This window comes from Empidonax traillii, unplaced genomic scaffold, assembly GCF_003031625.1.
Source record: "Empidonax traillii isolate 1590-97213 ecotype Southwest subspecies unplaced genomic scaffold, ASM303162v1 scaffold48:size2401408, whole genome shotgun sequence".
NCBI classification, from domain to species: Eukaryota; Metazoa; Chordata; class Aves; order Passeriformes; family Tyrannidae; genus Empidonax; species Empidonax traillii.
The window spans coordinates 902,331-915,482 of NW_020955241.1; the positions used below are offsets into that span (position 1 = coordinate 902,331).

General features: G+C 40.9%; 1 protein-coding gene across 4 annotated transcripts; it reads left to right on the forward strand.

The window, feature by feature from the left end:
• The first annotated feature begins 1,033 nt into the window (after positions 1-1,033).
• UPP1 (uridine phosphorylase 1) lies at positions 1,034-12,982 on the forward strand. Of its 4 annotated transcripts, none has more exons than XM_027878961.1 (8): positions 1,034-1,046; positions 4,047-4,111; positions 6,906-7,023; positions 7,530-7,688; positions 8,756-8,870; positions 9,327-9,536; positions 10,976-11,122; positions 12,569-12,982. In XM_027878961.1, exons 2-8 carry the CDS (start codon positions 4,059-4,061, stop codon positions 12,706-12,708), a joined length of 942 nt encoding a protein of 313 aa, XP_027734762.1. In that variant the 5' UTR covers positions 1,034-1,046; positions 4,047-4,058; the 3' UTR covers positions 12,709-12,982. The 4 variants fall into 4 exon arrangements, with proteins under 4 accessions (XP_027734762.1, XP_027734761.1, XP_027734759.1 ...); XM_027878960.1 differs by lacking the exon at positions 1,034-1,046 and adding an exon at positions 1,273-1,332; XM_027878958.1 differs by lacking the exon at positions 1,034-1,046 and adding an exon at positions 1,349-1,469 and having other exon boundaries at positions 4,046-4,111.
• Positions 12,983-13,152: the final 170 nt, after the last annotated feature.

The window sequence follows — 13,152 nt, forward strand, 5'->3', positions numbered from 1 at the left end:
TATGTAATTTTGCAATAAGTACATCTCAGCAATGCCTTGTGCCCAATGTTTTTACCATCCTGAGGCACAGAAGATCATGTACCAAACAGGCTTTAGTTGCTCTGTCTCCCAAGAATTCCCTACTGTGACAAACTACAGAGTGGTTCTGGTAGAAAAAAGTATTTTTAAAATTGCGTTGTAGAATTGTGGAGTTTGTGTCTTCAGTTACTGTATGAATAACATTAAATTTATGCTTTCAGTGTGATTTATGTTTTTTTTTTTTTTTTTTTTTTTTTTTTTTTTTTTTTTTTTTTTTTTTTTTTTTTTTTTTTTTTTTTTTTTTTTTTTTTTTTTTTTTTTTTTTTATTTTTTTTTTTATTTTATTTTTTTGCTATGTTAATCTTTGGTCAACCCTGAAGCGGTCAGGCAGCTGGACTAAGTGGTCATTGTGTTACCTAAAATAAAGAAACCTCTGAGATTCACTTTGTGAGTTTTAGCAGGCAGGCATTCTTTATTATGATGTGCTGCGTAATCACATCACTCATGGTGCCCTGGGAATCAGCCCACCGCAGTGCACGCAGAGGTAGCTCCACTGCAGCTTATATGTCAGCATTACTTGATTATTCATTTTTCGTTCCCCATATTCCTGTTACATATTCATCACATTTCTAACACTTATTAGCATAGATATACATATCCCTATAATATGTCTCTGAGGGGCTTCATTGGGGGTCTCTGGTGGTCATCTATTTCTGGAGGCCCTAAAGTTCTAAGTGACCACCTTATGAACTTCTAAGACAATACCCTTGGTTACAGAGTAACTTGCTGCTGCTTGGCTGGCCGCCTCAGTTCCCTTCTTCCCTGTTTCCTTACTTTGCTTGGTTAGTCCTTTTAAATGATTCGGCTCAGATACATGCAGTTCCTAGGGCACGTTCCTCTGCAAAAACTGTCAGTTCTTGTGACATCTCAAAACTCAGCTATCAGTTGTAGGTCCCTTCCAACTAAATAGTCAGTTCCAGCAGCCGAAGCCATCCCTGCTGTGAGAGCGGCCAGGGCGGTTACAGCCGGTACGTACCGACACTCAGGCAGACACAGGCACAGGCAGCGACGCCCGCACAGCCCGACCCGACTCCACCATCCTCGGCGTGCCCGCACCTGCGTGCGTATCTGTATCTCTAGGAAAAGGTCCTTCCGAACCCTCGTGCCCAGGCGGCAGCTCTCCCGTGGAGCCCCGCTCTTTCCCGCTTCTTTACACACTTCTTCTCACACCGGCCGCCTTGCTCCCGCTCCCTGTGCCCGCCCGGGAACACGGCGGTTCCCGCACCGCCGGGCCGCCCTCCCGCAGCCTGCACGGCGCGCAGGGGGTTAACCGGGCCCTGGGCGGGGCGGTGCCGCCGCCAGCGGGAGGTGGCTCGGCCCGGGGCCCCGCAGCCCTCCCGGGAGCAGCGAGCCGCTCTCCTCGTTTCCCAGCGGCGGATCCCGCCGCCCCCGCGGTGAGAGCCGCGTCCCACCGGGCGCCGCGCCGTAGGAGCGGTGGCAGGAGGGCGGATTCCCGGCGGTCCGCCCCCGGGAGGGTGAGGAGGTGCTCGGGGCATCTCCCAACCTTCACGGGGACGCTGGCGGGGAGCGGGTGGGGAAGGGCGGGGCGGCGGGCGGAGGGGTCGGGTCGGGCAGGGCGATCTCTGTTTTCGGCGATGCTTGGGCGGTTGTTCCGTCTGCGGGGCCGGGGGAGCGCTCCGGCAGCAGCGAGAAGCGGCGGGGCGGCCTCCGGAGGGGACCCGCGGGGTAAAATCAATTTTGCAGCGACTTCAGCTTTTCCTGATGATGGATCAACACCGAACCAGAGCTTTTCCGTACAGAAACTATTGGCTGTTGGCTTTCTTAAAAAATGACGGGTGTGGGGAGGATGTGAGAGACGGCTGTTGTAATGAATCCTTCATAGTTTTAAAACACCAGTCTGAGGATTTAGAGGTTTAGATGAGATACTAGTAATTCTTCGCTCTGGAGGATATTAGGAATTTTCACTAGAGGATGGTGAGACACTTGGAGCAGCCCAAGAGAAGTTGTGGTTGCCCTGTCCCTGGAGGTTTTCAAGGCCAGGGTGGATGGAGCTCTGAGTACTCTGTTTTAGTGAAAAGTGTCCCTGCCCGTGGTGGAGGGGTTGGAACTAGATGATCTTTAGGGTGTGTTCTGACCCAAACTATCCTATGATGTGCACATACATTAAAGCAGGCCATGCCCTTTCTTGAGCTGAATCAGGAGCATATTATTGTTGAATGTCAGTTTTAACTTAGGCTGAGGCACACTACAGAAACTTTTGAAATGGCTGTAAAAATTTCCATTTATTTAGACAGTGTGAGAGTTTTGTGGCTTTATATTAACTGGCTGCTTGTCAGCTACTACCTGATTGATGGCAAGGAAAGCTGCTTTATGTTTGCTCCTTACTTCCATTCCTGCCAAGGCAGCTGCAGCCGTTGGAAAGGGTATGCTGGACCTTTGGACCGTCAGAACTTTGTTCTCAGTTTTTTGAAGTATATCATTACTTAAGGGATCACAGAATGGAGAACACCATTAAAAATCACGTGGATGCTTAATCCTGTGAACAACAGCTAAATGAATATCGTCAGTTTGTTTGCAACCCTATGTCATCCCAGTACATAAAAATCACTTTGCTGTTTCTTTTTCTTACTTTCCAACTCCTCTTCACAACTTCCAGCTCCTCTTTACTAGGGCTCACAGCACTGTAGTTTTCTTGGAAGAAATGGTTCATTTTCCCGTGGAATGATGGTGATACTCTGGAGTAGCTGACTCTAACCATACCACCATAAGGATGTGTAACTGATTCTGAATGCGACTTTTATACTCTACCTCCTTGAGCATAGATGGTTGTATACATTTAGTATATCTAGTACGTGTAAAGTTTAGGTCTATTTAATAAAGGTTAATATTTTAAATTAAGAAAACTAATTGTGTAGTTTTTAATACATTTCCATTATTCAGTACTTTTAACAGGCAGGCCTCTGGTTTATTTTTTTTGGTTGTTTACTTCTCTCAAAAGAAGAATTACATCACATATGATGTAATTCTATTGCAAGACCAATTTCTTTCTGTTTCCTTGTAGTGTAATCCTGGTGTTTTTAAGGATTACAAGTCCTGTCTCTATTATAACCTCTGTACTGTCAGGCCCTTCTTAGGGAAGGGTAGAGCAAAACTTTGTGATTCAGTACTTCCCAGAAGGGCATTCCCAGGAAGTACCAACTTCGGCATATAGCCTTAGTCACTTCTGAAAATAATAATAAATGAATCATTCTATAATTATGATTCTGTCTTTGTATCAGCACCAAAGCCTTAGTGATATATTTGCCTCTTGAAATGTAAAGAAGAATTCAGAAAGGAGAAGGTTTTGGGTATAGGTTCGGGCAATGGATTAGCAAAAAATTTTCAGGATGGATGATAAGCTGGAGGGCTGTGCCTTTTTAGAGTCATGTTTTACTTTCGTGTTCCTTGCCTTTACGCTGTGGCAGACAAAGGGCTCTTAAGGTCAGTAGGAGGAGCTTAATGAAGAGGATATTATGAGTTAGATGCTTCCTGGACTTGGGTTTTTCAGGCGTCTGACAGTTAGAGCTGAGCTTTGGAGACTTTCTGGAGCCAGAGGTGGAAGGGGGCTGAAGCTGATTCAGAAGTCCCTGTTGCTGTGGGAGGTATGGAAAAAACAGGGTTAGTTAGCTAGTTAGTAAGTTAGTTACTTGCCTCTCTCTGTCCCACAAGCCTGCTGCTGCTCGTAGCACAGAACGGAGGCAGTCGTGAGGTGGGGGCTATGTTAGCAAGGGATTAGTTTAGGCTTGAGCATTTTGAAAGTGATGATCAGTTATGGTGATACTCAGCGATAAATATTGTTGATGCTCATTTTGCTACAGTTATAAAAGCTGTAGTGTGGCTGGATTATTTGGGGGGATTTAATATTCATGAGAGTTATAGATACAGAAGGTTTCTCTGTTAATGCTTCTAGCTTTACAGATGGGACTACTCTGATGCACTTATATCTATTTTTTTAAATATAATTCTAGGTATAAACACACATGGCTCCTGGTGCCTCAAATGAGAAGAAAACTGATGATGAACAGGCTTCAAAGTAAGACTCAGAAATTAATTACTTTGTCTACTTAACCTTCCTTCCCAAACTCATTACACACTCATTTAGCTAAGATATTATACAAATATTGATTATAACATCAGGTATACAGTAGAAGCTGTTTTGATACCACAGAGCTAGCCATTTTCCTTTATTTCAACAGTGATTTTTTCCAAGCCTGGGTGACGTTTTTATTTATTAACTTATTTTAATCCAGTGAGCTACTGAAATGTCGACTATGGTTGCTGCATATGATCAGACCTACCTGCTTTGAGAGTTGAAACAAATATTTCAATGTGTTTCTCTAATGTTTACTTTAAGCTTATTTTACTAATACCATACACGCATGTTTAGTCTTTAGATACTTTTATTTTATTTAAACCCTCAGCAGTTGTAGGTGCTTTACAACAGCTGGAGGGAAATAAATTTTCTTCACCTGAAATTTTCATGCCAAAGATTTTTATCAAGCAAACTTTGCCTCTACTGTAAATCTATGGCATTGGTCCTATGTACACATAGAAATATGCTTGTTTTTATTGCCCATTTTACCCTAGGGCCCAAGTCTGCAATTAGATGTGCAGATAAGCCGTGCAAGTTGGTAACGGCCCAGCGCTGCAGTGAGGTGGTGGGTCAGAGAGCGTTGTTGGTGGGGTGTGAGAGGAAAAGGGTGGAATATAGCCACTGCTGAGGAAGGAGGCTGTGTTTTGCCAGGCATGAGGACAGTGGTGTTGGCACACACCACATGAATTTCCCTGTAGTTTTAATAGAGGCCTCGCCTTTTCCCAGTTTATTTCCTGGAGAGAGGCTTTTATTGCCAGTGTTCTCATAAAGAAGGAATTTTTTTTTTTTTTGGTTGCCTGAGAACAGGTTGTAAAGTGATTTCAAATCATATCCTATTTGTATGTAAAAACCATTCCAATGAACATCAGCACAGCCGAATATAGGATCTGCATTAGTGAGTGATCCAGTAAATAAGGGTAGGGACTCCCACAAAAATGATCAGGAATAATTCAGGGAAGGCAGCCTGGGAATTCTGCTCACATGAGCTGGCAGACTCCTAGGCTGTATTTGCCTTCCTGACAAGCCATAAACCTGCTCTTTAGTTCTTCCAGAGTCAAACAGGTCTCTTGGGAGGAAGAACAAAGGCAACCAGTCTTTGGTTCCACCTCAAGCGGGATTTGTATGAAGAGAGGCAAATGGGGCCCGTCATAGATGGAAGGAAATTCCTACTGAAGGGGCGAATAGCTGCCTGAGTGGGCAGCTCCTTCAGTTTCTGAAAGTAGTTGTCTGTGGTCAGCAAGGACAGATAGGGTGGGTTGGGAAGGCACCTTTTTCCTTGGTTGTGCAATTGTTACTGGATAGTTAGTGATACTGGAAAGAGAATGCCAGGAGCAGAAGCGATTGCTGTACTCAGCAATGTTTGGGTTGTAACTATTTGCTTTTTGAGGAACAGTTCAGTGACCTCAATGTGGGCATTTTGGCCATTGTAGGCTTCCTAAGGTAACCAATACTTCCTGCGCAGGACCTACAGGAAAGCACTGCTTTTCTGGAGAGGCATTAAAAGGCAGACAAGATAACCTAAACCATCTAAAATAGCGCTAAATGCCTCTGTTTAGGATTCAGAGTTGTTCCTGCAAAGTCTTAATGATTTTTTGCGTAAAATTCAGGTGAACTTTTTTGTTCATCTCTTCTGACAAAGCAGTTTGAATTTGCTGAGCTGCGCTGTGCCTAAACTGAGCCTCCATTAAGCTATTAATTAAGCTAACCCATCTTCTTGTGTCTGAAAGCTATTTACTGCTTGATTCCATCCCTCAGAAATTACTTTGAAGTACTGGCCAAGGTTCTGCTTAAGCTTGTGATTATTGACTAGTCTTTTCAACCTATTTCACTTGAACTCAAAACATCAAGCACAGAAGGCAGACAGTTTATGAATCAGCTTGTTTAGTTAGTCTACTATTGAATTTTCCATGAAGGTGATCCCATATGCCAAATAGTTCAGGTTTCCCTCTTTGCCCTGTCATTTCCTGGCTCTTTAGACATATTAATTTTTACTTGTATTTTAAGTTGTATCACTTCCTTACAAGAAGCAACTTAAGAAGAAATTAATTCTTTTTACCTCTTCCTGTCTTTTCCTTTTTTTTTTCCTCTCCTGTAGTTTTCTCTTTGCTTCAGATTTTCATTTCCCTCTTTCCTCTCCTATTTCAGATTCTCTGTACCCTTGTTATCAGTCTCGTGTTGAAGGATATTTTTCCTCCTGTGTATATGACACAACCAAATTGAGAGAAATCCACTTTGTGCCTGTCTAAAAAGCCCAAAGCATCCCCTCCTTCTCAAGTAGCTGTTGGTGGTGGTCGGGAGTTTCAGTCAAAACAGAGGCTGTTTGCTTTTCAGCTTTACTATAGATTATCTTTGTGGTAAGGTAGTCTATCAAATATTCCCTGGTCCTGCTCCTATTGTTCTGTTTACCATAAAGACCCACTGTGGTTCACATCTTTAATATTGTTTAAGGTGAATGTTGCACAGTTGGAAATGCATCCTAGCAGCTGGACTTTTCTTCAGCAATTTCACCTGTGCAATGAATGGAATATTAAATGTCATATGTGATTTATTACAAGATGTAAGGCAGTTACAAAATTTAGGATTTCCTCAGCCCAATGCATGAGGAATCAAAATAAGGTAATGCATATGTGTGGTATTTCCCAACTTCATCTGCTTGACTTTGAAGAATTGGCATCTGTTCAACATGTGGGTTTGTGTACACTCTCTATGTTTCACAATGCTTCTGTCTTGGCAGAGAGAATTTTATCCATCTGTGCAACCCTCACCTGGAGAAAATGAAAGAAGACATCCTGTACCATTTTGCTCTTGGGACTGGCACCCATGATTTTCCGGCACTGTTTGGAGATGTAAAGGTAAGAGGCTTTGCTGTGTTCAGCAAACCTGATCTTTTCCGCAGAAAATGCAAGTGTAGCTGTCTTCAAAATAAGACTAAATATGTCAGCAGACTACTGACTGAGGAATGAATGCAAAGGGGAAAAGTTTTTGTGGGTTCTTGTCACCTTCTGTATCTAAAAAAAGTTGGGGATAATTGGTTTTGGCTGTCTCTTTCTATTCAGTAAAAAGGCAAATGCTGTAGGCTCTGTTCAGTTAGAACCCCTATTTATTGGGTCTTCATGCCAGTATTTGTCTTTTACTAGTTTAAAAAGGATGAAGGCAATTAAGTGCTATATAGACAGTTGTGTTTTTTTTCCTTAGTTTTTCTTCGTGATATTTTAGAATGATTACGAGAAGAACTATATCTGGGGATAACTTAGTGTTTACTGAAAGCGTTTGCATATACTCATGTTGTTCTTTGCACATTCCTTGACCTACTGAATCACGCAACTGGTTTTGCTTTGTTGAATACTGTCCACCACAGTTTGTGTGTGTTGGAGGAAGCCCTTCACGGATGAAAGCTTTTATCGCCTACATAGCGGAGGAGCTGGGGCTTGGGAGCCCCGGTTGTGACTACCCCAACATCTGCGCGGGCACTGACCGCTACGCCATGTACAAAGTGGGACCTGTTCTGTCTGTCAGTGTGAGTGCCTCATGTTGTCTGATATGGGACGCAGTTCAGCGATGCTGTTCAAAGTAGAAATTATGAATGCGTGTTTCTTTTAAACCTTTGATAGGCTGAGTCAGGCTGTTAAGTTTGTATCAGCTGTGCTCAAAATAGTGCAGCCAGCTAACTAAGACTTCCTTTTCAACCCTTTCTCACAAGAGGGAAAACCTGCAGCACCTTCTTTCCTTCTTGCATCCTTTTTCCTCAGTGTACCACTGAGGTGTTGCAGGAATGGTGTTATCAATTTTTTAAGCAGACTTACTCTTGCCTCATCCCTGTTCTGTAGCCTAAGTAATGGGGACAAAATGTCACCTGAGGTATGTGGGGTACTGGAGAAAATGGCTGTATCACATCCAGAGCTACATCTCTACAATGGCACCGTCAAATATGCTACTATAGCTTAAAACTATAGTATTAACATATGCCATATGGCTTAGACATATGCCATGGGGCTGGTGCTGCCAACTCATATATGCATTTTAAAACTTCATACCTTTAATTTGTAAATACAATTATATACTTCAATTGCAATTGCAAAACTGTAATATTACTCTGCACCCTTTCGATCTGTAATTATCACAGTGCTGCACAAGTTAAGGTGGACTTCTATTTGCTGAACACTGAGAGTAAACCACGATGTCTGTGTTTTGAAAAAAATTTAGCTTAACTATTCACTAGCACTTCAGGTTGGTGAAAAAGTCAGAGTGGGGTTTTTCTTGTGTTTAGGAAATGTTCCCTGATGAAGTGCAGTAGTCAGCTATTGGGAAAGGACACTGTTTATACTCTTGAGAATGTAAATGTTTTATAAGTCATGATTTTTAGAAATAATGTATTTCATCTACAATCTACCAAAGTCAGTAGGAGTCTCTGTGTTTATCTATAATAGCCTTTCAATAGGCCCAGAGATTGGGGATTTTGTGGGAGTGAGTTAGGTGGCATTTGGAACAAAGTACCAGGAAGGAGAAAATGTTCAGCTCCTTTTTCCATATATATTTTGCATTACTTATGTGAATGTGGAGTATGAATTTCTGCTTTCTTTTCAGCATGGTATGGGCATTCCTTCTATTTCAATCATGTTGCACGAACTGATCAAACTGTTGTATCATGCCAAGTGTTCCAACATAACCATCATTCGCATTGGCACCTCAGGTGGAATAGGTATTTTCCCTCTGATTTCTGTTTTATTTCTGTAAACATAAGTATCGTTGTAGGAAAGTTGGGCATCTCTCTGTGTGTAAGTGATTGATGGTCAGAACAGTTTTCCACAGGAGCTGAATCATTTTTCTTCTGTAATTTTGAAAGTAAAGGCAAAACCTGCCTTTTGATAGAGAAAATGCACTTAAGAGATCTGACTGTGAGAAGGACCTTCCTGTCCTCTATGTAAAATGTGATATAAGAAAGAACATGTAGTGGGGAAAAAAAAAATTCTTTCGGAAATTATTTGTAATAATAAATGGAAGCAGCTAGGCATAGGCAGAAAAGTCTCCTGATGAATTCAGGGGCAAAATTACCACCTATAAAAGAAGCGGGATTGGGTCAAGATGTATGTTTTATGTCTGTGGAAACGAAGTGTTAACTGCACTGTGAAGTTACATCTGTTTCTTTTTACTGCAGGTCTGGAGCCAGGCTCAGTGGTTATAACTAGGCAGTCTGTAGATGCCACCTTCAAACCTCAGCTGGAACAGGTTGTTCTGGGAAAGACAGTAATTCGCAGTACTAACCTAGATGAACAGCTGGCTCAGGAGCTGATGCAGTGCAGTAAAGAAATTGGTCAGTTCAACACAGTCATTGGGAACACCATGTGCACTTTGGATTTCTATGAAGGTAAGGCTGGTGACAGACTAGCAGAAAATTATTGGTAAGAAGCAATAGATAAATATTGGATAATATAGTAACATTAAGCTTCCAGTTCACTGAACAGAACACATTCCCTACTGTGGGTTGTCTCACCAATCGTAATTAATCAGTTTTTCATCTACATAAAATTAAGCATTGTACTTACCAGTTTGCTGTATTAAACTTTTAATTTTGTGGAGATGCCCGTCCAGCTTTAATAGATCCTCTGAAGTACATAGAGTCTACATGTACTTGTCTGGTATATTTGTCACAAATAGAGGAATGAAAATTATTTGTAACTGGTTTGGGATTGGTTTTCTTTGCACTAATTAAATACCTAAAGTAAATATTTTCTAAAAGAATTGTTGAAACTTGTTTCATTTTGAGCAAAGCAGTGATCAGACAACTGAAGACAGTATTTTGCTGAGTTGCGTCAGTGCTGCTTCGTAGGAGGCACAAATCTCCAAGGCTTACTTTGGATAAACATCCAGACATTGAGGTGCTTTTCTGGTCTCTCCAATCTAGATATTTATTGAGAAACATCTTTCAACCTTTCACGAATAGAGTGTAAATGGCACCTGATCCCACTTTCTCTGGGTGTTGCTGAGTAGGTGACAAAGGGTGCAGTGCAAGGAGAAATGCATGGTCATCGTCACAGTGCTCCAGCTTGGGCAGAAGCACAGACTATCAGTCGTGTATCTCCTCACGCACCAACCACAGGTGCAAGCAACACTAAAACAAAGTGTCAGGGACATTTTCAACTCATACAGCAAAAGCTGAGAATAGGCTCAAGGGCATTTATTCAGGAGTGCATTTTCCAAAACCAAGAAGATACTGGGTAAAATACAGTGTAATTTAACTTTACTATACATAACCTGCTACTATTTTATCTGTAGATGCTATTCTTGAATAATTCAAATAAAACTCTTCTCAAAAATTATACTGGCTAGTTAGCTTAAGAGACTCTTCGTTGCTTACCCTAAAGAGTCTGTAAGTAATGAAATGTTCATCCTTTCAAAGTAGAAACACAAAATCATTTTCAAACCTGGCAGTTTTTCTAGACAATGGTTAAACATATTAAAAAAATCAGCACTTCCATACAACTTATAGTTTGTTGCTGAATTTTGATGCTTGCTGCACATGTGGGAATCTACTATGTACGGTTTCCTGTCTGTGAATTTGAGAATTTAAGCTGAAGGAGACCAGTTAAATTACCATGATTCACATTATAAAAAATACAACTATTATGTAGAACTTCTAGCAATAGCTAAGAATCACTTTTTCCTATTTGTCTTGTGCACAAAAATAAAGAGTAGTAATAAAAGCTGAACACTGTATAGGGGAAACTGTAATAAATGGGTGTTTTCAAAACTGAATTTGCTTTGTGACTTCATCACTCTGAAATTTTCCACATAATAACTTTCTAGGACAGGGCAGGTTGGATGGTGCAATCTGCTTATACAATGAAGAGGAAAAACTTCAATATTTGAAGAAAGCTTATGATTCTGGTGTAAGAAACATTGAGATGGAGTCTTCTGTATTTGCTGCAATGTGTAATCTCAGCGGTGTCAAAGGTAAACCAACTCACTTTATCCAACCTACAGGAAGTTTTCTGCACTGTGGGGGGTTTGTGGTTAAAAACTGCAAATGAAGTGTTAACATACCTTTTGCACATAAGCCCCCACCCCCACCCCGCCAGTTCTGCTTAAAATTTTGTTTCTACAATTGCTTGATTTGTATCAGATGTGTCACAACTTATCAAACTTCATATAGTTTTTACAGAGTTTGCTACTGTCATTTGCTATTCCAGCCCCTGGCAACCATGTAAATCATTTAAATACCTAATTACCCCATCATTCATTGTTCAGTTAGCTTTTGAAGTTTACAGAGAGCAACTGGTTAGTTTAAGCAATAAGTTGATTCTCATATGTATAGAACTATACTTTCTATACTTTCATATCAAGTTGAAAATATAAGTATTTAGTAGATGTAAAACTTTGATTCTTAAACAGTTGAGGAGTTTTAGCAGCATCATGAATAAACCATTCCCAATCATAAAATGAATTTTCAAATATTTAACGCAAACTAATTTTCAGTAAAGATCAGGGGGAGAAAAAGCAATTACAAATAATGTAATACAGTATTTTTCTTCTTACTGTCTAAACTGTCTTCTGTCACTTTCCTTAGCAAGGGATTTGCCAATTTAAAACACTCAGACTTCTTAAACTTAAGGAGGATGAAGTGAAGAAATACAAGCAAAAAGGCCTACAGTTATATCAAACAACCTTAGTTCTTACTGTTTTGAGTGATTAAAAACCCAATCAGTGATATTCCCAAGCCATTATGGAGCCTGGTCCTTTTTGCTGTCTCTGCCTTGTAGGTCTGTAATGTGTATTTACTGCTTGTGCTCTGCAAATTCTCTCTGGAAGAAACACCAAACAGAGCACAGTGATAGGGTTGAGGGAGAGAGCTCAGCTGGAGTGAAAGGAGGGGTTTTGCCTTTGGTGCTGAAAGGCAGCAGATGAGCCTGAGATGGTCCACGGGGTCCTTATGTGGTTGCAGTGCTCCCTGTGTGTGAATGTGGAGGGGGCTTATCTGCTGCTTCCTGAGGCATGGCACTTACAGCACAGGCACTTGGGCTGGGGTTAAGGGAGACGGCTGTAACTACATCTGCTGGAACAGTGTGTTTAGTCACTTCCTACCAGTCAATTCCTGGCTACTTGTGAAATATACTTCCTGTCCAGAAAAACATAAGAATCATGATATAACAATAAGTGTCTGCAACCGCCTGAGAACTCTGGCTTTATTAATGTAGCAATCTCTTAAGCTACTTCTGACTTATATCCTCCACAGCATGCTAGTACCCTAGCATCTTGTGTTACTGCACACCCTTTCTTGGGTTTTGTTTTCTCTTGTAATTCTTATCTTCTAGATGTTCATTCAAATACTTATACTTGTGCTTTTGGACTATGCAAGTGCCAGAATGTTATTTCTAACTAATTCTGCCTTTTAACTTCTAGCTGCTGTAGTGTGTGTCACTCTTCTGAATCGGCTCGAAGGAGATCAAATCAGCAGCTCACATGATGTCCTTGTGGAGTATCAGCAGAGGCCACAGAAGTTAGTGGGATATTTCATTAAGAAATGTCTTGGGAAAGCATGAAATATCCATCTTTGTTTTAGAGAAGGAGAAGGCCTTTGTACAGATGAAGTCACAGTTTCAACTTCTGTGTGTTACAAGTCTTTTGCCTCAGGATAACTTACAGCATTCCATGTGTCTGTGGAAGTTAATCATTCATGTTACTGTTCTTTGGGAACTGAATGTGCTGAATGGACTTCAGTTAAGTTTTGCTTAGTTATGTGTTGGTGGATATAAAACTCACTTTTCCATGACTTGAAAAGTGGTTTTTTTGTGAAGGACAAGCCTGCTATAATATGTGACAAAGCTTTATTTATCCTTGCTGTAAAAGAAAAAAACTAGTAAAGAAATCAAATTTTATTGCCAAATACTTGCAAACCACCAAATTAACTTAAAAATGCTAATCCCTTCCTCACTGTTAAAAAATTATGTAAGTTATAATTGTCTTTGTTGCTTCACTTGTAAAGG

Bases quoted from the DNA above. Each gene is read 5' to 3' on its own strand.
- UPP1 (XM_027878961.1), top strand. From the start codon at position 4,059: ATGGCTCCTGGTGCCTCAAATGAGAAGAAAACTGATGATGAACAGGCT. The intron at 4,112-6,905 runs GTAAGACTCAGA...CTGTCTTGGCAG, and splicing joins GATGATGAACAGGCTTCAAA to AGAGAATTTTATCCATCTGT. The intron at 9,537-10,975 runs GTAAGGCTGGTG...ATAACTTTCTAG, and splicing joins CACTTTGGATTTCTATGAAG to GACAGGGCAGGTTGGATGGT.